The sequence below is a fragment of the Pituophis catenifer genome, unplaced genomic scaffold (genome assembly GCF_029215685.1).
Source record: "Pituophis catenifer annectens isolate HBS135680 unplaced genomic scaffold, rPitCat1.0.hap2 SCAF_8, whole genome shotgun sequence".
In the NCBI taxonomy this organism is placed as follows: Eukaryota; Metazoa; Chordata; class Lepidosauria; order Squamata; family Colubridae; genus Pituophis; species Pituophis catenifer.
Genome location: NW_027256888.1, coordinates 44657680 through 44684673, shown reverse-complemented (window position 1 = coordinate 44684673; position 26994 = coordinate 44657680). Strand labels below are relative to the sequence as shown.

The 26994-nt window shown below is 37.0% G+C and overlaps 1 protein-coding gene across 1 annotated transcript in view; it reads left to right on the top strand.

The window, feature by feature from the left end:
- The first annotated feature begins 1615 nt into the window (after positions 1–1615).
- Positions 1616–26994, top strand: part of QRFPR (pyroglutamylated RFamide peptide receptor) — a 38627-nt gene continuing 13248 nt past the window's right edge. The window contains exon 1 of the mRNA XM_070948833.1: positions 1616–1955. Within this exon, the coding sequence (XP_070804934.1) occupies positions 1616–1955 (340 nt within the window). The remainder of the gene's footprint in view (positions 1956–26994) is intronic.

Genomic DNA, 26994 nt, shown 5'->3' with positions numbered 1-26994 from the left:
GGACATGTCAAAAAGTGCTGGTTCAATGGCCTTGAAATGGAGATGAGCACTGTCCCCTATATTCAGCAACAACTATATTCAGCAATAAAATCTGCAGCGTCCTTTTACCTTTATTAATCAAAGTAAGTTTTGATGAATAATTTTATTATAGGATTCAAGGATAAAAAGGATAGATAGTAGTGAACTGATTTAGGAGACTAAGTCCTTGGAAAAGAAATTCTTAGCAGATGTTGTAAAGAAATGAAATTGTGTTACAGGCCAGATAATTATCTCTTTTGCCATAACATCTGCTTCAAATCTATTGGGATATCAGCTCCTTGCAGGAGAGATTTATAAAAATGTTTCCATGACTAGTAAACTATTCCTAAAACGTGAGCTAGATTGACTACAAAAACAAGTCCAGTGTCAAGTTTGATGTGATAATTGGTTGGCATAGCTGCTGCATTTATATGCATTACACCACCTTCAGTTTTTAAAGTTGTGGATGTAGAATAAAAGCAACCAGCAGTTGTTTTAACTGGTCCCAGCGTGGCCATATCTTTGCATAATGCTTAGCTGGAAATGGGACAAAACTACAGACAGCAACCAAAAGCGAAATGCAATTTTCAGAAGAACATTAGTTCTTTTTTATGATATAGTTTCCCTTCCCCAATCTAAGTCAACCAAACAGCCTTTAGTTCTTCAAGTAGTATTCGATAGCATTCAATTCATTATAGATCTTCCTCCCGGATTCCAAGTACTATGATCACAAGATCCTTGGTCTTAATATTTCAGGCTATCCACTTGACTGAACCTCAGCATTGGCTAAATAATAAACTCTAAACATCCCGAGAATTAAAGCAGCTTTTTTCAATGTGTCCTCTAGGCGTGCCAAATCCCAGGATTGTGGCTAGAGAATGTCATCCAATGCACCTGGGTTGCACCAAACTGGGAAACCACGTTTAAAAAAAATCCGCCGGTTCCTGGCGCTCGTCAGGCTCCTTCCCGAACAGCAGCAATCCTCCTACGCATCTCCGCTAGCATCCTTCTCCCAGCTTGCTTGACTGGCCGCGTTTCAAGTCCTTTCCAAGCGCCAATCCTCACAGCAACACACGGCGGTTTCCTCACTTTCTTCTTTCGCTACTCAACCCTCGCTCCGCTCCGAGCAGCCGCCACTTCGGAAACTTTGAAGGCGGAGACCCAGCAGGGAGCAGCAGAGAAGCCGCCTTTCTTGACCGGCTAGTCACTAGTGGTTTGGATCAAGCATTCAATAAGGACGCTTCGTTTGCGCGGGCATTTTGCAAGCCTTAAGGGCAAAAATCAACAGCAAAGAGAAGCGCGGTTAGTTTGTCGCTCGGCGCTCCTTCGCCTCTATAAAGTTTCGGGTTTCGCGGGCGGGATCCTCCGTCGCCCAGTTGTACTTTATTCTGCATCGAGGCGCTCGAGCTTTGAGGCTGCTCTTTCGAGGACTTTGCCCGGGATCTCTTCATCTAGTCTAAGAAAAAGGCGGGTTCTTAGTTGAAGGAGACTCTAGTTCTTATCCCTCGAGCTTAAACAAAAAATAAAAAAATAAAAAAATCCGACAACGCCTGGCATGTCCGAGGAGCGAGGGAAGACAGAAGATCCATCCTGAACTATGCGAGCCCTGAACATTACGCCGGAACAGTTCGCGCAGCTCTTGCGCGACAACAACGTAACCCGCGAGCAGTTCATTGCGCTCTATGGGCTCCAGCCGCTGGTCTACATCCCGGAGCTACCCGAGCGCGCCAAACTGGCCTTCACGCTCACTTGCGCGGCCATCTTCGGCCTGGCGCTCTTCGGGAACTGCCTGGTGCTGTACGTGGTGGCCCGCCGCAAAGCCATGCGGACCGTCACCAACATCTTCATCTGTTCGCTGGCCCTCAGCGACCTGCTCATTGCTTTCTTCTGCGTCCCTTTCACTTTGCTGCAGAATATCTCCAATAATTGGCTGGGAGGTGAGCTGGAGAGGCTGCTTAGACTTAAGAGCCTCATCCTAGCAGGCGGGCGCTTTGTCTGCCAGCGGTGTGTGTGCTTTGCTAAGAATCTGTCCCTCGAAGCCATCCCCGCATACCTTTCTGGTTCCTTCAGGCTGGGTTTCCTTTTAACATTATGCTTAGGTGTGCAAAGAAGGGAATGTGGGAAGTGGGTGTCAGCAACTGATTTTGTAATACAGAAAAAAGTATTCTTATATCTTTGGAGAGGTAACCTCTTCATCCCTACTTTCTATTGCTCTTGTTGGGGTGTACAGTATATGTGTGATATAGGTAGATTTTTTGGTTTGCAAAAGTCCTTGTTTAATGGGCAAATATTACTTCCCTCACTACATTATTCTTAACAGGTGTATTGGCTTTAGTGCTGCGTTGGGGAATCTTGAGCCTAATGTTAATTCTTATTGTTTGAGAATTCTCTACTGGCAAAACTCAACTTGGTGCTGGACTTCAGTTCCCATAATCCCCATAGTCAACACATTGGGAAAAGCTGATTTCTATTTTACAACCGTTCATTGTTCTCATACCATTATTAGTAGTTCAGTGGTAGAAGGTGGATATCATACAATATAACATTTATATGTATGCAGTTAAACGTTTTATATGTATAGGTGCTTATTATCTCACATGCAAGATATAAACTATAATCTTACTAGGATCTAATTTTAATAAGTACAGTGTTTTCTATGTATTATTTTCATGGTCATTTCTTCATAACTTGGCATGGCAGAATGAAAGTGTTCAGAAAACCGTCTTGACATTATTAGTATGTAATTAGGAATCAAACAGTATCTGTATGTATGCAGTCAAACTTACAAATGAGTATAAATATATAACATTAGCTCTCTTAGTATTTTAAAAGTATGCATTTGTTTTATCAATATCTTCATACTGAACAGTATTTCTCATTCTCAATTATCTACTAACTTTTTAAAACCTGGGGGTAGACTATTTGAGAAAATAAGATTTTTGTGATGCTGGAAAGGATCTCTGCCTTTGCAGATCTAGTATTCTATTGAATTAGTTGAAGAAATTAATTAGTTTTATATTAATATTAATTTCATATTTGTAGTAGATTATGATGCCTTATATAATAGAACTCTGGATCCATATTTCCGTCTTTTGATTTTGTTCCCTATCAGAATTAAAAACTGGTAAATGACCTGTCCAAAAAAATCATTCCATTCATTTCATTTCAGAATTAGGCTGCAGGAGAAGTTTAAACTAATAATATGTATTCAAAATCACAGCCCTGTGGTTTTATTATAATGCACAATCAAGCTTAATCAAGCTTAAGACTGAACTGTCTAGAAATTAATTGGAGTATGTTTATTTGGGCATCTATAATTGTAATCACCTATAATTGTAATCTGAGACAGCCACCCCTTTTAATGGGTTTTGTCATTGATTGATTGTCCACGGAAGTCAATTTGTGATTAAAATTGTGAAAATTTGTAGCTGAGACAACTGAATCAGGTAGAGTATTCCTACCTGACAACTTTGACAACTCTATTACAGAAATCATATTTTTTACAGTCAAGTTTAGAACAATTTACATTGAGTTTAAAGCGGTTGTTTGCATGCGCATTATTGCGATTAAAACAGAAAAAGTCATTTACAGGTAAAACATTACTATGTATAATTTTGTATACAATACCTAGGTCTGACCGCAAGCGACACAGTTCTAAGTTATCCAAACCGAGAATTTCGAGCCTTGTAGCATAAGGAATTCTATTGTGTACAGAAGAGTGCAAGACTTTTCTTGTGAAGTACTTCTGAACCCAGTCGATCTTCTTATCTTCTGAAGTACTAGATATTTTATACATTTGGGTTTATGTATGTCCTAGTACAAGGTTTCCTTTATTAAGGTTTCTAAATAAAGTGCAGTAACAAAAACTCAAGGAAAACACATTTACCACTAGTGACTATGTTATTTGCGAATCAGTAAATATTATGTATCTGTGTGTAAACATACATACATACATACATACATACATACATACATACATACACCATCAAGTTGTTTTTGATCCTTAGCAACTACGTAGGTGCTCTCTATGATGATCTGTCCCTAACCTGTTCTTTCAAGTCTCCCATCTGATTAGCCAGGCTGATGTTACCAAGAGAAGATAGTTTGTAGATATCTAGACCATGAATGATGGAGGACTTTAAAAGTAAAAATGAACATTTTGAATTCCTTTCAGAAATAAAATGGAAATCAGTGTGGTGTGTACTTAACACCACTATAACTAAGTCCATCCATCTTGCTGCTGGTTCGTCTCTTCCTAGTTGTTGTTGTTGTTGTTGTTTTTTTTTACTTTTCCCAGCATTAGAGGCTTTTTAGAGAGGTGGGTCTTTAGATGTCTGTAGATGTTTGTAGATAGCTATAGATAGCTATATTGATATACCTGATCATAGTACTTGAGATAAATCTCTGCATTGTTCCGCTTAGTAGCCAAACAGGGCATACTTAAAGATAAACTTAGTTTTCTCTTTTTTTTCTACTCCAGTGTTCTGTAGTATTTGTGGATAATGTTATTAAGCACTGGTGGGTTCCTCCTGGTTCGGTCCAATTCGGCCGAGCCGGTAGCGGTGACGATATGATGTCACCGAACCGGTTCTTCCCCCCCACCCTCCCCCCCACCCCCCCACGTTATTCTTACCTTTTATTTGGTCGCACCCCCAATCTATTGCTGCCTCCTGAGTCCCAGCTGATGACTAGAGGGGAAAAAAACTGTTTAAACTCTTGCCGCGGGGCTTCAAAGGGCCGTCCTACAGCTGATCAGTGTTAAAAGCAAACAAATGAGTCAGGTCGTAAGTGCGAGGACTGATCGTAAGTGCAAGGACCTTCCAGAAATGACTCTGACCAGCTAGCCACGCCCACCTAGTCACATGACCTCCAAGCAATGCCCACAAAATAAGCCACACCCAGAGAATCAGTAGTAAAAAAATTTAGAACCCACCCCTGGTATTAAGCATTTCAATAATTGATTATTTACAGAGCTGCTCCAGTCAGTTGATTGCATAGTTCCTTGTTATGTAATTGAGATTAAAAACTAAATAATATAAATCAAATTAAAACAGCATTATCCATTGTAATTGTAATCCTATAAAACCAGGAATCATAACCAAAAAAATAAAATACTTTCTATCATCCAGAAGGATAGTCATAACAACCTGTCTATCCTGGCTTGATGAAACAACTATATAGTGTCCAGTTTTGTATAATATGTGTGTGTATGTATATGTGTATGTATATATGTGTGTGTGTATACAAACAGCATATGTATATATGTGTGTATGTATATATATGGGAGTATACACCCACACAGATTTTTTTGAAAAAGGGCATCAAAATTTCATATTTAAGCGTGCCAGTATGTACACAGAAAAAGTGACAATAGAGATGATCTTATCTATTTTTCATATTCCCTGAAGGTAACATCTCTGATAGAGGAGATATATATTCTGTATCCACCCTACAGAAACTTATTAGGTAGGCTATAAGAAGACGGTCTATAGATACCTCCACTATGAAGGGCTTTGAAAGTAAAAATCAGTATGTTGAATTACCTCTAGAAACAAAATGGCAATCAATGTCTTTCAAAGAGTTTTTAAGTAGGAGCCTTGTAGGGTACTTATAACTACATGAGCTATTATGTCTTGGACCATCTGTAGTTTCTAAATGTTCTTCAAATGTAGCCCTCAAATAGTATGCATTGCAGTAATCTACTCAAGGGGTAACTAAAGCGTGAGTGACAATAATTAATACCACCCCTCTCAGGAATGATTATAGTTGGTACACAAGATGGAATTGTGTAAATGCTCACATGGTGACAATTGTCATCTGCTTCTTGAGCAGGAGCTGTGACTCCAAAAGGCTCCTCAAATGTGAACTAGCACTGCCAGGGAAGTACAATTCTGTTCACTAGATTCTGTAGACCTCCGAATCCATAGTTACTCTGCCTTACTGGTACACTGGCATTGAATCTTAATCTGTTTCTCTCTGTGTAAACCCAGGAAGTCTCTGGTCATCTCAACTTCAATTGCATGATTTATGTGGCCAAAAATTGAGATGTATAATTGGGTATTATCAGCATGCTGATGAAACCTGTCTCTCTGCCCATGCTATGATATCACCCAGCAGTTTCATATGATTATTGAATAGGAGCTGTATAAAAGTTCTACTCTGCTACAAATCCAACCAGAGCTCATATATAACATGAATGCTATGAACCTGAGCTGAAAACCTGATTGAAATGGTTCGAAATAACCCATTTCCTTTCTCTTGCGGTTACTCTCCACAACTTTCACTCTAAAGTGGTGGTTGGAGATGGTACTTGTCCAATATATCTAAATTGGGTATTGTTTTCTTGAGGAGGGACATGCTCTCACTTCTTTCAGAGAACAAATGTTCAGAGGAAATCACATGCATCACTTTTTTATCCTTCCAATAGCTTTGCTCTAGGAACAAAAAAGAATTTGGAAAAGCCATTTAATCAGTTCATGGAAGAGATTTGTTTTAAACTTCCTGATTGTAGCTGTCTTTGCTGTAGTTGAATTCTGAATGGAGAGCTTTAGTCTCTTTTCCTTGAAATACTTACACTGCTCTAGAGAATTTCTCTTTTATTATTGTATGATAAAGTCTTATTTTTTACATGGTGCAATTGGGGATATAATTGTTATATATTGCATTATACTCTTATCTTGTTGCATATGTGAATATTTAGTCCACTAGTTCCACATCTCAGAACTATTGCATTTTATGGCTCCTTAAGGGCTAATAGTGAGCTTAGAAAATGGTGTTGATTTTGGAAATTACTGCAAAAATGTTAAATGATGAATAAGAATAAGCATTTCAAATGTAGGCAAACTACATCAGTGACATCTTTGTACTTAGAATTAATGTAGTTCACCATTAATAAGTTTTCATGTCACTAAATAGAGTTGTAAAAAATCCATTTTGTATTTACACAGGAAAATCTGAGGTGCTCTAAAGAGATATTTACACACATAACTGCTTCCCTAGATTATGTGTGCGTGTGTGTTTGTGTGTGTGTGTGTGTTTAATAGAGGAAGAGGAAATTGATTTCAAACAAAGCCACAAGAGTCCTGTAGCAAATTTAAATAAAATCAAACTCATTTGTATTAACCAAAAAAAGGCTAAAATAATTACAAAACTAAATTACTGAATGCTACTTGATTAGATTTAGACACTAACTGCAGGTAGTACTCTGGTACAATGGCAATTGAGATTGAAATTTTTATTGCTAAGCAATATGATTGTAAAATGTGAGATCACATAACCATGTTGCTTGGTGACCGCAATTCTAGCGCTCTCAGTTTTGGTGGTAACATGAGGTCCACCCAGGCAAAAGCCTCATGTGATCATGACTTCTTACTTTCTGCTGGCTTCCCCATTGACTTTGCAGGAAAAAAATTGGAAATTATAATCATGTGACTGAGGGGATGCTATGATAGCCAGAACTTCAAGGACTGGTTGTAAGTTCCCCTTGTTCTGCATTGTCATAACTTTGAACATTCACTTAATGAATAATCCATTACCTGAGGATTACCTTTAACGATGCAATAAAAAATAACATCACAAGACAGAGCTACTATATCAGATTATGCAGAATTGAATGTATATTAAACTGAGTCATTACGCCTTTCTCTTCTTCCTGTTATGTCCCACCTATTTAACTTTACATCCTTTATTTGAAAAATGTTAAGGATTACTAGTTCCTTGTCAGAGAATAAGGTGAATATTCATTTAGTAGATGTAAAATATCTACTAAGATTGCTTATGGTATTTGGATTCCTTGACATAAAAGAACAGGAATATTTCTGATTCCATCAGATCCAAATGATGTTGCAGCTCACAAAAATGACTTTTAATAGATTTAGTTAGTTGGAAAAGGTGTTACTAGACTTCTTGGGTTTTTTGCTACCATAAATAACACATTTCTCCTCTTACAAATTCCTTCATGGATTGTTACCCTGTAGTACTAAACATTTGTAAAACACAATAAGCTATAAGCTATAAATTTGAGACTGTACAATCATGATGGCAGGTCCTAGATAAGGTAGCAAAATTGGAAAAGAAAGTGACAACCTGTCCCAAAATGCTGCCAAAACAAATGAACATTCAAAAGTAAGATAATACCAATGTTTATAAAATGAACCCCCTAAACTGGTAGGTATCCAGTGAGTTATTGGAGAAGAATAGAAGAAAGGGCAAGGATGAGTAGTACTGCTCTTTTGGTAGCAGGTTTAAAGTTGAAAAGTTTAACTCTGGGTGTGTCCAGGAGTAAAAGGAAAACTTAATGCGGCACACAAGAAAGATGCCATTTACTTATTTATTTAGTCAGTCAGTCAGTCATCAAATGTATATTGCTGTCCATCTCATGAAAGAGTGACTTGGCATTGTACAGCAAAACTATGAAATAGTAATATAAAAAACCAATTTTTATACATGAAATATGTGAATCAAGATCAAAGTAAACTTGATTGGATAAGAGCCGGAATACGAACTGAACACTGACATCCTGATGCTATAATTGCTATTGATTAGCAGATGGAACTACAGTACACAACCACTTGCATCTTTATTAAGGCTTATCAGGAAAAAGTAGTCTCTATATGTTAAAAATCCTCTACCAGGATTTGGTTTGGATCAGTGGTGAAATTCAGCTGGTTCTATTCGGATCAGGTGAACCGGTAGTGCCGGTGGCGGGAGGCTCCGTCTGGACGTCATCACATCCTGTTTTTTACCTTCTGTGCATGCACAGAAGGGTCTGCGGATGCGTGGAGGAAGCGCGCACACTCACATTTCTGACAGAGCGAAGGTAAGTAAATTTCACCCCTGGTTTAGATAATCCTAGAGAGGACTGAATATATGAGGACCACCTATGCTAATGCATCTCAATAAGGATGAAAATGTTCCCATAGTGACTTCTACTGTTCAGTAGTAATAATAACATCTGTAAGGTCTTTATAATCTCCTTCATAAGTGGGGAGAGTCGAGTCTTTTATCATGAGGCCCAGACACATAAGAACAGTAAACTCCCTAATCTGACAGTATATTAGGAAGGAAATCTATTCTAATATCTCTTGACATTCCAGGAATTAGCAAACCAAATGGACTGGAATTGATTCAAAGCAGATCTATTGATAAAAAAATCATAAAATAAATAGTGTAGCTATTGACAAAATGGTATCAATCAGTGACTGAATATCTTCTTATTTAACCTAAAAGATGCCTCCACCCATGAACATCATCAGACCCACAACAAAATTTAATTAGCAATTTGTGCAAGCAAAAATGGAGAGGCATTATTAAGTCAACAAAAACATGAACATCTTGAAAAAATACAGTTTAAACTAAAAAAACATCTGACCAACAAGATATATTCTTAGCAATAGTCCATGTGGATATATGGTAAATGAACATAAAGAATAGATTTAACCGACTGAATCTGACAAATGGAATTCATGATGCATAGAAAGCTGATATGGTGATATAAACAAAAGAACATAAATACACAGAACTATATAAAACAAAATACAAATTGGTATGTATGAAGATTTCATAACAGAAGTAGAGCTAGACACTGGAAAGTGAAGTCAAATAGAACTATAAAATATTGCTAAGAATGAATATGGTTGGGAATAGTGTTAGCAACAGGAAATATTGTATTTTAATAGTAACATGACTCAATGTCTCAGTTGAGGTTAGAAAAATTATAATAATAAAACATAAAAAAACCAATTTCTATTCTGATTCCATGATGTTGGCTTATGTTAATAAAATTGGAATTAATTTTTCTAGTGTCCAGAAACTATTAATTATTTAATCCTTTATTCACTAAAATTTTCAAAGTTACTGATGCTTCTTACTTTACCTCATGATGTTTTAATTATTCAGTCATTATAAAAGCAAATACTGCCGTCTTCATTGCTATATGTATACCCATCTGGAAGTGCTACTTAAGTATCTGCGTGAAACATTTATTTTAGGGAATCGGTTGGCACAAAGATTTTCTATTTCCTTCCGCATCTTATATTCTGTGTAATGAATTTATAATTATTTCTATGTTCCATGATAATCAGGAATACTTGATTTCCTGAAGAAGAGTTCCTTGCAAAACCTGGAGCAAATCTCATCGGACATGAGGGTTCTTATCAAAATTAAGGTCTACATTGTGATGATGTGGGGGCAGTATTGGAGATCTTTACATTAGAGGTTTTAAGCAAGCATATGTGTTCCAGGAGTCCCAAAATGAATCTATAATTAATAGATTTCAATCTATAATTAATAGATTTCAAATCATTTATTAAGTAATCTTTGAAATTAAAGTAAAAAGTCAAATCAAATAAAGTGGCTGACAGTTTATGGGGAATATAGTACAAACTTCTAAAACAAATACTCAAATAATAAACAATAATAATTTGAGAGAGAGAGGCAAAGTTTTCAGAGAGTGACATATTTATTTTAATGAGAAAAAAGGAGCTTCAGGGAGTAACATTTAATTCAGAGCTTGGAGAGCAACAAACTGAATTCAAGAGAAAAAATGACCTGGAGTCCAAAGAGTAGCATACTGAGTGCAGAATGAGATAAAAAGCATGGATATATGACAGTGATGGGTTTCAAATTTTTTTACTACTGATTCTGTGGGTGTGGCTTGGTGGGCATGATGGGAGGATACTGCAAAATCCCCATCCCCTCTCCACTTCTGAGGAAGGTTACTTCAAAATCCCCATTTCCTCCCCACCCCAATAACCTGCACTGGGAAGGAATCAAAGTCCCCCCTTTTCATTTCCCTAAATAAAATATTACTCATAAGAAAAGGCTCCCAGAAAAGCAAGGAAAAATCAAGCTGCTAACAAAGAAATCTGCTTGAGGCTCATTCCACATTTCTGCCAGCTGCATAAAGGAAACTTTGTAAGAGGAAAACAACTACCGATGCTTAGAGATAATAGAAAGTGGAAGCCAGAAGTTCAGCTCCATTTACAAGCAGGCAGAAAACTCATTCAAGACAGGATAGTTCACAATGGAAATCACCCAAACCTTTTTAGAAACACAAAGCCCATGTTGCACAAACCCCAAATCTTCAAAAACATACAACAATATAAGAATCCATCATCATATCCAGTTTGTTGTTCAGCTGACCCAGAAACGAACTGCTGAATGTCACTTCGCTTCTGCAAGTAAAAACCTCCGTCCAGCAGCTGCTGCTTGGCTTGTCAATTTAAAGCGACTGCGTCTTGGGTTTTTTTTTCCTGTCTTCTTCTTTGCCAAGTGATCTCCTGGCTGCAAAGCAAGCCCTGATTTTTTCCTTCTAGCCGATCAGCTGGTAGACTAGGAGGCAGTGAATAGATTGGAAGCGGGGCCAGGCAGAGGTGGTATTTACCGGTTCTCCGAATTACTCAAACTTTCCACTACTGGTTCACAAGAACTGGTCAGAACTGGCTGAAACCCACTTCTGATATAAGAAAATGGCATGGGAAATGATTGATGAATTATGTGCCATTATCTCTTAACAACTATATAAAGATAATCTTCGATTTACGACCAAAATTGGGAACAGAATTTCCATTACTAAGTGATCCGGTTGTTAAGCAAGACATCAAATAATAGAAATGGTTAACAACAATCCTGACACTTGCTGTTGCCATCATTAACTGACAATCACGAGACGTTAAGCGAGTACCCACCCCAATCCAAGCCATTCTCAACTTAGTCCTTCCCAGTCCCAAGTCTCAGTAAGGTAAGGGACTGCCTTCCACTGCCCCCACCCATGTATCTCCCTCCTGTCTGCAATTTGGCTCCCTGCCTCCCTTGGCTCATGCAGTGCCAAGATATCCAGACCCAACCCAGGGCACTGCAAAAAGCAGAAGCAAGCAAGAAGCAGTGCCAGATCCATGGCCATCTAGGAAGCCCAGCTTACTGCATGTTGTGGCCTGCCAGCGGCCAGCAGAGCTGGCAGCAGTGTCGGACAGTAAGGAGGTTGGGGAGGAACGTGGGCTAGTCCTGGAGTCTGGGGAAGGCTTGGATGAGGGCTCTGAGTCAGAGGCAGAGAGGGGGCCAAGGCCATCTAGTAGTTCTTTGCTACCTCCAGAGTCTGACATCAGCAAGGCAGAAGAACAGCTTGAGACTGTTTCCAGTGCGCGCATGCGCAGAACTGCCAGAATACTGGAACAATTAAGAAAACGGTTGACTTGGGAGTAAGGCTTGGAGATGTCCCATAAGACATAAAAGAGAAGCGAACTGGGACGTGAGCTTTTGCAGGAAGCAATTAGTTCATCTGGTCGGTAACAGCTCTGGAAAAGCTCTATTTGACTCTGTGCTAAGTTTAGCCTTGCTCTGCGTTTGGCAATTACTTCTCTGGTAGCAATCCAAGGGAGATAAGGTGAGTGTTTGTAAACACTCCCCTGATAGACTGTATGAGAAGCCTTTCAGACTGGGAATGACAATAATTCACAGCCGTTTAAATTAAAGAGGTTTGCTGGGACTAAGTTTGTGCTGTTTACTTTCTAAGGAAGCCTAAGTCAGAACAGTGCAGAGCAAAAGGACTTCTTGGGGCGAAGGGCAAGGCTGAGCATGCCTAGTCAGTAGTGGGAGCAAGAAGATATTGAAATTCAGCTGGAGCAATGGAGTGCAGACTGGCAGGGGCAAAAAAGCATAGATGGAGGAGATATGTGGAAGGGTGTTGAAGTGGGATGCATACCCACTTAACAATCCAAGATTCTCAGTTGTTGATAACAGTGTCGGGATTGTTGTCGCTAAGTATCTTGGTCACGTGATATCTCATAACTCTATTGCTTAGCAATGGAAATTCTTGTCCCAGCTTTGGTTGTAAATTGAAGATTACCTTTTTATAGGTAAGAGCTGATGGCACATAATCCATCAATCATTTCCCATACCCTCATTTCCCATGCCATTTTCTTACATCCATGCTTTTATCTCATTTTGCACTCAGTGTGTTACTGTTTGGACTCCAGGCCATTTTCTTCTTGAATTCAGTTTGTTGCTCTCCAAACTCTGAATTAAATATGTTACTCCCTGAAGCTCCTGCTTTTTTCTATTAAAATAAATATGCTTCTTTCTGAAATCTTTGCCTCTCTCTCAAATTATTACTGTAAGTTATTCGAGTGTTTGAATGTTGGTTTTAGATATTTGCACTATATTCCTGCTTATTTGATTGCCTTTCTACTCTAATTTCAAAGATTACTTAATAAATGGTTTGACCAGTTATTAATTATAGGTTCATTTTGGGGCCTCTGGAACCCATATGCTTATTTAATAACCTCTAAAGTAAAGATTCTTGCAAAAGTTTTACAATTACATTTTCACCCCCTTTTTCACCCCCCACCTCCCTCCCCAAACTTCCCATCCTCCCTAACCCTCCCTAACCCTCCCCCCCCAGACTTCCCTATTACATACTCATAACTAATAACACTAATATATAAGCCTGAACCCATCCCTCCCCCTATATAATTTTTCCTCTTTATCTCTTTACATTAAAATATTTCTAATACATTATTTTCAAATAAAAGCTATTTGATACTTTCTAGTTTGATATTTGTTCTGAACATATTCTATCCACCTTTTCCATTCCCATTCATAAGTCTCTTGTGAACAATCTTTTAAATACGCTGAAATCTTCGCCATCTCTGCAAAACTAGCCATCTTCAAATCCATTCCTCGATAGTAGGCAAAGCTTCATTCTTCCAATATTTACCTATCAGCAATCTTGCTGCTGTTATCATATACAATATTAGTTTTATTTCACCCCGTGTAAAACCCTTAACTATACCCAATAAAAACAATTGTGGAGAAAATTGAATTTTTTTCTTCAAAACATTCTGCATGACCCACCAAATTTTTATCCAAAAAGCCTTAACTTTCCTACAGGTCCACCAAACATGATAATACGTAGCATCCAAACATTCGCATCTCCAACATTTTGGCTGAACATTAGGGTACATACATGACAACTTTTTGGGATCTAAATGCCATCTATAAAACATTTTGTAAAAATTTTCCCTCAAGTTCTGGGACTGTGTAAATTTAACATTCTGAACCCAAATATTTTCCCATGTTTCCAACATCACTGGTTCTTCAAAATTTTGTGCCCACTTAATCATACAATCTTTAACTAATTCAGTTTCTGAATCCCTTTCTAGCAAAACATTATAAAGCCTTTTTGTCAGATGTAAATGCCTTATTCTCTATTGTGTAAATAATGTATATATGGGACATCAGGGGTTAACTTATTCTTTGGATTTTTATGTATTCATAATTTACCACTCCCATTCCTGGCTCCACCCCTTGTATATATAAGGAGCCACCCTCACCATTTTCTTTGCTTCTATCTTGAATATTCAGCGAATATAGAATGCCTATTATTATTAAAGAGAAATATATTTAAATCTCTAATTCTTATTATCTTTATTGAGTCTGATCCTGAAAATATTGCAACAAGCTGGTAGCAGAGGATGGTTAATTGACTCAATAAATAATTAAAAATGTCTAAGAAAGATAGGCCCAACACCAGGGCCTACAGCAAGGAAATAGAAACTGAACAAGAGATGATCAACGAATCCACTAACGCGATTTCGAGAGAATCCGAAGAATACACCACTGAAGAAGAAGAACTGATAAATGAAAATAATGACCAGGAAGAAATCGAAATAGAAAATAACGAACTCAGGTCAGAGATATTGAAGATACTAAAAAGCCAGAAGAACGATGAAAGCCTCATCGCGAACCTCCAAGAAATGCTGAAGAACAACGGAGCAGCGAGAGAGAAAAACGTCGTTAAAGAAAAACCCAAAGATCAAAAAACTGTGAGTGAAATGAATACTGAGAAAGTCGTTGTGAAAAAGAAAAGATGTGATCCCGCGCGAAATTTTGAATGGCAGCCATCTTGGTTTCAACGAACTTCAAAAGAGAGTGAAGCAGAGCCAATCAAAACGCTCAGTTCAAAATTTCTGGCGCGAAAAACGCTATCAGACGACGAAAGTGAAAAAGAAGACTCAAACTCTTCAGAAGAACCAGAATCAGAAAGTGAAGACGATTTAACAAAGTCTCAAGTAAAGTCAGCAATAAAAACGCTTTTTGCTGCTTTTGGGCCAAGATTGAAAATTTCCAAGGCACCAACGAAGAAGCAAGAGATCAAACCGACAACTCGAGACCTGCACGCTCCCATCCTGACTTCGAAGGCGACGACACCTGAGCCCAGAGAGCCATGCCGATTCCGTCCTACACCGCAGACCGGATCAAGTGCCAACGCACACGAAAGAAAGAGAAGAGCTGTCGCCACCACCAGAACCCCTAAAACCGAACCAGAGACCGACTCATCTGAAGAGGAGCGGAACGAGAGAACTGAAATGGAGAGAACCTTCCACGACGACGCCAAGGAAGAAATGAGCAACGCGCATGTGCAAAGCTACGTAGACGGCCCCGAAAGACTTGAACTGGCCAGAGAACCGCGCAGACTCGTTGCGAGCATCCCCATGCCGTTCTGTAATTTCCTGCACTTGCGAGACCACGGACTGCCTCAGGTTGTAAGTAATGGACAAAATAATGTGGGGAACTTACCCAGTGACTTCCCAAAACTTAGAATTGATGGCATTAATTTACAAGAGTGGTATCAACAACTTCAGGTTGTCTTTATGAAAGAAAATTTACTATTCTTTATAACTAGTCCTCCAAGAAGACCTTGGACTTTAAAAATAGATTGTTTACATCATAGAGCATTTTTCATAATAATATCTAGCGTGTCTCCTGCAATGTATCATAGCATCAAATCAAACCTAACTGTGTCAGAAATAATTCAATGCATGTTTAATCTATTTCACAGCGATAGCGTAGCAACAACTACAAGAATGTCTAAGGATTTCTTTTCTTCTAGAGTGAAACCAGGGGTTTCTATAAGTGAGCATTTGATATCTCTAAACAAAATAAGAGCTGAGCTGCAATTGAGGGGGGAAGTGATTTCAGATCAAACAATGAAAAGTGTTATTATCAATTCACTTGATTCATCATGGGATATCTTTATGTCACACTTAGATACTATTAATTTAGGATATTTAACCATGGAAAGTCTATCTAACAAATTGATAGCAGAAGACAATTCAAGAAAAAATCGTTCCAGTAATCAAACAGAACACAAATCTTTTAGGAAAGTAGCTTTCCAAGAAAAATATAATGAAGCCTTTAGATGCCACAATTGTGGATCCAGGGAACACAGTAGAAGAGACTGTCCCAAAGTCTCAAGGGAGAGACATAGGCCAGAATATAGGAGCAAATACCATTATAGACAGTCTTCCACAGATAGACACAAATATAGAAGCCCACCAAATTACAGAGAAAGTAGAGGGGGTAGAGAAAATTCAAAAGAGAGAAAATCTGGGTCACTAAATGGACTAAACAAACAAGAAAGCACCAAAACACAACAAAATGAGAACAATAATTGGCTTATTGATTCTGGTGCAACCAATCACACCACTAACAACAAAAGTATATTATCTTCATTTACAGAAGATAAGTTTGTGATAAAGGTAGCTAATCAAGAAAAGGTTCAAGTATTAGGCAGAGGAAATGTGACCTTGCCTGGTTTAGGTAAAATAGAGGGGGTATTATTAATCCCAGAAATACCTCATAACATACTAAGTGCTATAAAACTAAGCAGAGATTCTGACATCAATATAGTTTTCTCAAAGGGGAAAGCAACTTTAGAGAAGGACAAAACAAATATAGGCACTGTGATGATAAAAGGAGGTCTACCCTATCTGATAACAAAAGAAAGATGGTCACATAACATTGATTCAAATATGGAAGATTGTATTGAAGCAGATGATGAAAATGTTAGTAACAGTGACAATGATGAATGTAAAATACCTCATGATCACAAAAATACACACAATGAGAAGAAACCAAAAATAGGTAAACCAATTCATGATGAGTGTGCTCACATCTTACATAGGAAGTTAGGACATGCAAGCTTTCCTGTAGTTCAAAAAATGACTGAACACGCAGAAGGTGTCAAAATAAAAAATTGTGATAATTATTTGGAATGCTCAGTATGTAAATCCACCAAACTAAAAACCAGTCCCAGACCAAAAAAATCTAACAGATCAACTAACAATATTTTTGACTTAGTACATATGGATTTAGTTGGTCCATTAACTCCATCAATTACCTATAGGAAACGTTACTTTCTAACAATAGTGGATGATTATAGTCGCTATGGTTTTGTTTACACATTAAAGCACAAGGATGAAACCTTTCAGAAATTTAAGGAATTCTACAAACGCATAGAAACACAACATAATATCAAAATAAAACAAATTATGACAGATAGGGGATGTGAATTCATGTCTAAAGAATTCTCCCAATGGTTAAAGGATAGGGGAATGCTACATTTCACGTCCAATCCATTTTCTGCGTTTCAAAACGGGATTGCAGAGAGAAAGAATTCCACACTACAAACCATGATTAGATGCACATTAGAGGATGCTGGTTTAGGCAAACAATTCTGGTCAGAAGCCCTACATTATTCAAATTACACTCAAAATAGAACCTGGTCCAGTATTGTGAATAAGACACCGTATGAGGTGATGTACAATAGGAAACCTAAATTAGCACACATGCACATATTTGGAGTCACTGCAGATGTGCACATACCTAAGCAGTTGAGGAGAAAGGGAGAAAACGTATCCAGAAGATTAAGATTTATGGGATATGAAACTGGAACCAAAGGGTACAGATTCATTGATAATAATAACAAATTTATAGTCTCCAGAACAGCTGTGTTCCATGAGCAGGCCAATTGGTCTAAACTGCACCTTAATGAAATATTTCCAAATAAATGCAAAGATGCGATATCTTGCGAGGAAGGGACAATAAAAAATCAAAACATTAACAAAAATAAGAACAAAACCAAAACTTGGACAAATAGTCAACATAAAATAAAGACAGACACATTAACAAAAAAGGAAGCTAGATATTTGCACGACAACCATAGCAAACCTGAAAGAGCTATTAGAAACAATAGAAATCAAATACCAAGTAAATACAAAGATTACATAATGCATATGAATGAAGAACAAATAACACCTAATACATATGAGGAAGTATTAAAACTCCCTCGTGAAGAAAGAGAAAAATGGGAACTAGCTATGAAAAAAGAGATGGAAAGTTTGCAAGGATTAAATGTATTCACTCCTGCGATCGCACCTAAGGATAAAACAATTATAGGTACCAGGTGGATTTATAAAATTAAGAACCTAGAAGGAGGCAATACTTTATACAAGGCTAGACTAGTTGCACAAGGTTATGCACAAAAATATCCAGAAGACTATACTGATACATACTCCCCCACGGTGAGGACAGAGAGTGTTAAAACAGCTCTAGTAGTAGCATCTGCACTCAATCTGGACGTATTTCAATATGACATACAGACTGCGTATTTACACGCAAAACTAGATAAGGAAATATATGTAAGAGCACCACATAGTCAATACACTAATAAGAATGAAATTTGGTTATTAAATAAGAGTCTATACGGATTAAAGCAATCTGGCAAGAGATGGTACGATTGCTTGGTAAAAGTACTAAAGACCATGGATTTCAACGCTACCACTGCTGATAACTGTTTCTTTGTAAAAAAGAGTGATGATCACATTGAATTTGTATTAATTTATGTGGATGATATTTTATATATAGGAAAACACAAAGAGAGCAGAGAAATCTTTGTAAATAAGTTAAACGAACATTTCTCGTTGAAATCTCTAGGTAAAGTGAATAAATACCTTGGTGTACAAATTAACAAAACTAGAAGGGGATTCAAACTTACTCAGAAAGATAAGATCATTGAACTTCTAAACAAATGTAATTTAAACAATGCCAAAACCTGTGACACTCCTATGCAAACTGATTTCCTTAGAAACACTGATGAGTCTTCCCCTGAATTCAAAGATAATACATTTTACAGATCAGTTATAGGCTCACTACTTTATATATCTAATTGGACCAGACCAGATATTGCATTACCTCTCAATTTATTGTCAAGATATGTTAGCAAACCAACCATGTATCATTGGGAAGCTGTCAAAAGAATTCTAAGATATTTGAAAAGTACATTAGATTTTTGTTTAGTATTAGAACCTAATAATGACATAGAACCAAAAATTACCTGTTATGCGGATGCAGATTGGGCTGGTGATACATCATGCAGAAAGAGTACTTCTGGTTATATTTTTCTATTGAATGATTGTCCAGTTTACTGGTACACTGGTAAACAAGAACTGGTAGCCACTTCAACCACAGAAGCGGAATATGTTTGTTTATCCAAAGCTGCAAATAACCTTGTATGGTTCAATGACTTGATCTCAGATGTTTGGAAAAAACCTGCATTACCTTTTGTTGTGCATGAAGATAATAAAGCAGCCATTGAAATATCCAGATCCGATGCCATTGGACAAAGGTCCAGGCATATTGATATAAAATTTAAGCACGTGAGACAATTATCTCAAGATGGGTTCATCAAAGCAATACATTGTGATACTTCTGAACAATTAGCTGACATATTAACGAAGCCTTTACCTTCTAAACAGCACAAATATTTAACTTCTAAATTGTATGTATTATATTGTCCTGAATCTGAATGTAATTGGTGTTGTATAGCGAACCGGCATTTAGAGGGGGATTTGTCAGATGTAAATGCCTTATTCTCTATTGTGTAAATAATGTATATATGGGACATCAGGGGTTAACTTATTCTTTGGATTTTTATGTATTCATAATTTACCACTCCCATTCCTGGCTCCACCCCTTGTATATATAAGGAGCCACCCTCACCATTTTCTTTGCTTCTATCTTGAATATTCAGCGAATATAGAATGCCTATTATTATTAAAGAGAAATATATTTAAATCTCTAATTCTTATTATCTTTATTGAGTCTGATCCTGAAAATATTGCAACACTTTTAATATGCATTGGACCTTTCTCTCTTATATGTCTAACCAATTCTTCCTCATGCAACATAATACCAGTTTTTTGGTCCTCTTTCCATCTCAATTGTAATTGATTATATTGTAACCAAGTTAGATTAAGCCCTTCATCCAACAGTGTCTGTAATGTCTTCAGCTGCCATCTGCCCGCATCTGTAAAAAGAACCTCTTTGTATAAAAACCCCCCGAGTGACATTATATTTGTATTCCACAAAGTATGACCAAGATCCAGCCATAGCGGTATTTTGTAATCCCATTTGAGTCGGTGCTTCTTCCAAACTCTCATCAAGGAGTCTCTAAGTATATGACTTTTAAATACTTTATCTACTTTGTCGTCATAAAATAAATAAGCATGCCATCCAAATTCAAGATCAAAACTTTCTGCATTCAGTATTCCAGTCTTTTTACTTCCAAACCAATCACTTGTTAAAGTTAAAGCTGCAGCATCATAATATAACTGTAGGTTTGGGAGTTTAAGGCCTCCTCTTTCTGGAACATCTTGCATAATTTTCAGTTTCACTCTCGGCTTCTTCTCGTTCCAGACAAACTTATTCACACCAGACTGCCAAACTTTCAGTTGTTTATCACTTTTAAGCACCGGAATCATTTGAAACAAAAACAGAAATCTTGGCAAAATGTTCATCTTAACTGCTGCTATTCTTCCAAGTAAAGACAGTTGCAGCTTTTTCCAGGTCTCCATATCTTTCTGGACCTCTCGCCACAACACCTCATAATTATTTTGAAACAATTTCATATTTGATTCTGCAACCTGAACTCCAAGATATTTTACCTTAGGTACAATTTCAAAACCTGCCCTCCTTTCAAGCTCATGTTTACGATCTTGTGTCATATTTTTAACTATCATTTTAGTCTTTTTTGAATTCAATCTAAAGCCTGAAACTCTACCATAGTCTTGTATAATGTCGTTCATCAAGATTATTGATTCCATTGGTTGTGATAGGGTAACCACCAGATCATCTGCAAATGCCTTTATTCTGTAATCCTCTTGCCTTATCATTATGCCTTTCAAAATTTTAGAGTCCCGTATTGTGTTTAGCAAGACTTCTAGTGTTAGGATAAATAAAAGTGGGGACAACGGACATCCCTGTCTTGTTCCTTTTTCAATTTTAAACTCTGTCGTCAAACTTCCATTAATAATAATCTGTGCCTTTTGCTCTTGATAAATTGCTGAGATTGCCTGTATAAATTGGTCCCCAAAGTCCATCTTTTTTAAAGTCTTTAGTAGAAAATTCCAATCCACTCTATCAAAGGCCTTCTCTGCGTCCAAAAAAGCCAGCACTGCAGGAATCTGTTTATTCTTATCAAGATATTCCAATAAGTCTATTACTTGCCTTACATTATCCTTCATATATCTGCCTTCAATAAATCCCGCTTGGTCCTCATGAATCACCTTTTGGATTACTGGCATCAACCTGTTGGCTAATACCTTCGCATAAATTTTATAGTCTGTATTCAAAAGAGATATTGGTCTATAATTCTCTGGTTTTTTAGGACCAACTTGTTCTTTTGGTATCAAAGATATATAAGCAGTTGTCCAAGATGGGGGTATTTTACCCCCTTGTTGAATGTTACAAAATAAATCTCTAAGTTGTCCCACCATTTCAGCTTGTAAAGTTTTATAATACACTGCAGTCAGACCATCCGTGCCAGGAGCTTTGGCTGTTTTTAACTGTTTAATTGCTGCTGTTATCTCCTCCTCTGTTATGGGATAATTCATTCTTTCCTTTTGTTGATCAGTAATTTTTATAACTCTCTTATCATTTAAATATTTTTCTATAAGTCCATTCTGCACCTCTTCTTTAGCATATAGTTTAGTATAATAGTCCACAAAAGCTTCTTTAATTAATTTTTGTTGAAAGATTTCTTTCCCGCCAATATCGATACTATCGATAGTCCGTATACTTTGCTTTTTCCTCAATGTGTAAGCCAACCATCTGCCCGGTTTGTTAGCGTTGCAAAATGTATTATGCTTCGCATATTGTAGGCTTGTTGCAACTTGTTCCGCCATAAGCATTTGAAATTGGTCTTTCAAAAGTTTTATAGCACTTCGAATTCTTTCATCTGTTGGATTTTTAATAAGTAGCTGTTCTTTATTCTTTATTTCCATTTCCAACTCAATTCTTTTCTTTTGTCGGAATTGTCTATGTTTAGAGTTCATATAGATAAGTACCCCTCTCATATAAGCTTTACTTGCGTCCCAAACAATTTCAATTGGAGTACCTTTATTCAAATTTATTTCAAAAAATTCTTTCAGATGCTTTTTAAGTTCTATTGTATTTTTTTCATATCTAAACAAGTTCTCATTTAATCTCCAAGAACGTCTCTCAACCTTATCCATCTCAATTTCTATCCATACAGGGCTATGGTCAGTCAAAGTTCTTGGAAAAATCTTTGTTCTTTTTGTCTTAACAAGTAGATAATTTGACAACAGGATAAAATCAATCCTAGAAAAGGATCTATGTCTATCAGAAAAAAAAGTGTAATCCAATACATTTGAATTATGTATTCTCCAAACATCTTTTAATTCCATATCTTCTTTCATATCAAAAAAAGTCTGTGGTAGTCTAATTCTAGACTTTGCCAAGCTCTTTTTATCTAGTTTAGAATCAATTACTCCATTCCAGTCTCCCATAATTAAAATAGATCTGTAGTCCCATTGCAATATTTTAGTATGTAACATCTTATAAAAATAGTCCTGTTGTTGGTTGGGAGCATAAATTCCAATCAGAAGAATTGGTCCATTTGCTGTAAACAATTCAATTGCTACAAACCTACCATCTTGATCTGCTTCTATAACTTTCGCTGTTAATTTTTTATTTACATAAATAACCACACCATTCTTTTTCTGCGAAGTTGAAGATATAAAATGTGCTCCTAGTTTTGAGTTTATCAAATATTTTTGATCTTGAGTAGTTATATGCGTTTCTTGTAAACATATTATATCATTATTAAATTGTTTCAAATATGTAAATAATTTCTTCCTTTTCTGTGCTGAATTCAACCCATTGACATTCCAAGATAGACACTTAAAGGTCATCAGCCTCTTTCTGGAGCGCAGAGCAATATATTTGAAGTTCATCCGAAAGCTTCGATCTCGCTCCTCCCATAGCGCCACTCTCTTGTACGGTACTCTTAACTGCCTTCTTGTCTTGTCTTTCCTGTTGTTGTTGTTGCTTTTGTTTAAATAGCTTGGATTGAGCTCTAGTTATACGTTGATCTTTAACTTCAGCCAACTGAATCAAATCCAAAATTGGAGAAGAATCCAACAAGGGCTCACTCAGAAAACCTCCTTCTGCACCTTGCACTGTTTCTAATTCCTGCTTAGACTGTTCTTTCAATTGCCTCTCTTCACTCTCCTTAATCTCCAAAACTGTAGATGTACGTGGAGATGGAGTTCTTTCCTTAAGTATAGTACTATAAAAATGTTGTGCCTTCTCCACGGTATTCAACCGATATCCTTCTCCCTTATATCTAAAAATTATCCCAGCTGGTGCGTCCCACCGGAAGGGTATCTGTAAATTTTTCAATTCCTTGACAAGAAAACCAAATTCTTTTCTAGCTTTCAGCATTTTAGGAGGTAATTCTTTAAAAATTTCAAGTCGTGAGCCCCCCACTTGTACAGAAGTGTGAAAAGATTTTTGCAGGATATGATTTCTAATTTCTCTATCAGTAAAATATATCACCACATCTCTGGGCAATTGTCTTTGTCTGGCCACCCAAGAGTTCACTCTGTAAATTTTATCTATTTTATGAAATACCAAATCAGGATTAGCTTGTAAAATCTTAGCCAAGGCTTCAGAGCAAACTTGTCTCAAATCCTGTCTCTCCTCCTCTCGAATTCCCCGAAGCCGTATGGCAAATTCCATCGCCCGGAATTGTATCATAACAATCTCATCTTCAATTCTCTGCATTTTATTGTCAACTTCATCAATTTTATAATCATTGTCTTTCATCTTAACATTAACTTCTGATTTAAATTCTTCAACTTTAAAATCAACTTTCCCAATAAATTCTACCAGGCCAGACGCCACTTCTGATATTTTTTTGGTCACCTTTTTTTGATTCTGATTCACCATGTCTTTAACTTCATTAATTTCCTGCATAAATTCCTGATGTGATTTTTGAAGTTTATCATCTATCTCCTGTTGAGATTTTTGAAATTTATCATCCAAAGTTTTAGAAATAAATTCTTTTAAATCTCCCACATCAAATTCTTTTTTCTGAGTTTGTAACTGTTGAGCAGGGGGAAGTTGCGTTTCATGTTTGTGAGTGGGGGATCCCCCCCCTGATGCCTTCCCTTCCTGCTTCTTTGAAGCCATCCTGGCTCGTGATCTAGTTTTTCTAAAGAGGGAAGTTCCTTTTCCTTTCCCTCCTGCACAAAGACTTCTAAAAAGGTCCCCCAGATTTAATCAAATAAAGACTAAAATAAAGCAAAGTCCAGTATTAAAAGGGGAGAAATTGTTGTTTCTCTTATAACAAGCAAGGCAACTTTGTAGCAACTTGGAAACTTTGTAACAAAACAAAATAACTTCACCAATCCACATTCACTGGCTCGTTAACTCTGAGGCTAGGCGCCATGTTTTTTTCAAAGCACTTTCACTCACTCGCATTTCTCAAATTGAAAGTCAATAAAGTGCTGATACTTGCGTTTCCAAATTTCAGGATTCAGGTAATTTCGCTGTTTATTAGAGCCGGTTCTTTCGCTTTAAGTTTCCTGCAGCCGGCTTGTTCTGCAAAAGCAGAATCGTCCCACGTCGCCCGGAGTTTCAGCAGGCTGGAAGGGAGCCACGCCTGTTCTCTCCCCAGAAACTTCCCTGGGGGGTTACAGGGGCTCAACCTGTGCCCTGCGATCTCTCTTCTTCAATCCTTTAGGATTTAGAAGTTTTCGAGCCGCTTCTTCGTCTCGAAGCGGCTCTACAGGCGGCGGGGCTGGCGGAGCTTCAAAGAGCGCCGCCGTCGCCGAAGACAAGGAAACCGGAAGTCTCTAAAGTAAAGATTCTAAAGTAAAGATTAAACTGCCACCTTATCGTCACAAAATAGATCTTAATCTTGGGTTTTGATGAGAATCCTCATGTGTCTGATGAGATTTTCTCCCAGCTTTTTCAAACATCACTTTAAGGATCTCTTCTGCTACTTTATTTCACAGAATTTCTCAGTAATTCAAGTATTCCGCATTATCATCATATATAAAAATAACTATAAATTCATTGCTGAGAAGAATGCAGCAATATGTACTATTATGGCAGAGATTTTATGATATTTTACAATAACACTTTATAGATTATATTATATAAGTGAATTTACTGTATTAGCAAACCAGTGACTGTTGAAAAGTAAAAAAAGGATAAAATCATGATCTCTGTATATAATTGAGTTCTTATTGATTATGTTGACGATAAAGAATAGGTAGCTACATACTGTATTTATCTTTTTTAATGTTTCAGTTTCTTTTTTTTTTTTTTTTAAGTGTTTTATTGTAAGAAGTTATAATAATACAATTTTTTCTCCATCCGGTTACATAGTATGGAAAAAGAAATAAATGCAAATTACATATTGAACATAAGTGAGTGATTTTTTCAGCCCAGATACATAGTAGTGCATAGCAGTAAATAAAGAAAAAGTGGAGAATTGTGTTCTCATATCATTTAGGTCGTATATTATATATCTATAATAATCTTCTACTATACATTAATGAATACATAGATTTTTGTCTCCTACTTATCCGAGTATCCTCTCCTTGCCATCTTATCTTTCCTACCATCCTCTCTACATCTTCTCTTACTATTCCGTTTTACTATTTCTTGTTCTGGTCTCTTCCCTTTTTATTTCAATTTCCTCTTCTCTAGCCACCCGTACCACTTGTCCCATACGCTGTAATAATCCGAATCATCTCTGTCATTAATTTCTAATGTTAATTTGTTCATCTCGGCACACTCCATTATTTTTCCGATTACTTGTTCCTCATTCGGGATTTTTTTCTCTTTCCATTGTTGGGCGAAGGCAATTCTTGCTGCTGTTATTATATGCAATGCCAAATATTTCTTCTTTTTTGTCATTTCCTTCTGAAGAATTCCCAAGAGAAGTATTTTAGGATCTAATTCGAAAGTTTCACCTATTATTTCTGAGAGCCAATTACAAATCGTCTTCCAGTACTTTTTTGCTTGGGAGCACGTCCACCAGCAATGGTAAAAGGAACCTTGCTGGTGTGCACACTTCCAACACCTTGGGTTAGAGTTAGGGAAGATCTTAGCAATTCTAGCCGGTGCTAGATGCCACCTATAAATCATCTTGTACTGGTTTTCCTTATAAGTGGTTGCCTTGGTGAGTTTTATGTTAATGTTCCATAATTGATCCCATTCTTCCAAATTTATATTTTTCCCAATGGGAAACATATCACAAGGCAGCAATCCTTGTATGGTTAAAAGAATGGGCGACATTAGCGAACAAAAGAATTCTAACATTAGAAGGGCATGAGCTTCAGATGGGTTGGCATGCCTATCTATGGGAAACCGGGAAAAAAACCAAAACATATTTCAATAAACATAAACTGAGGGACATACTAAAATCTACGTGGGACGAAATAAGACGGAAACATTACACTAAAATTCCCAGCTGGCTCTCAACCATGGAGGCGATAATCTACCCAAATGTTCTGGACTATGGCAAAACTGTAAAATACAAAGAAATTTTAGATGAGGCAGGGAACCTCAAAACATTAGAACAATTAAAAGAACAAGGCATTTGTATTGAATGGTGGACATATGCGCAGATAAAATCAAGACACAAAAAAGATAAAGTACAATATGGCATAGAAATGGGGAGCAAAGATTTTGACAAAATCTGGATGGGTACAGATAATAAATTATTAGCTAAAATATATAACTACTTAGTAGAATATGATCTGATGGAAGAAGTAGTTAAAGGCCCAATGTTAGCATGGGCAAAAAAAAAAAAATAATGTT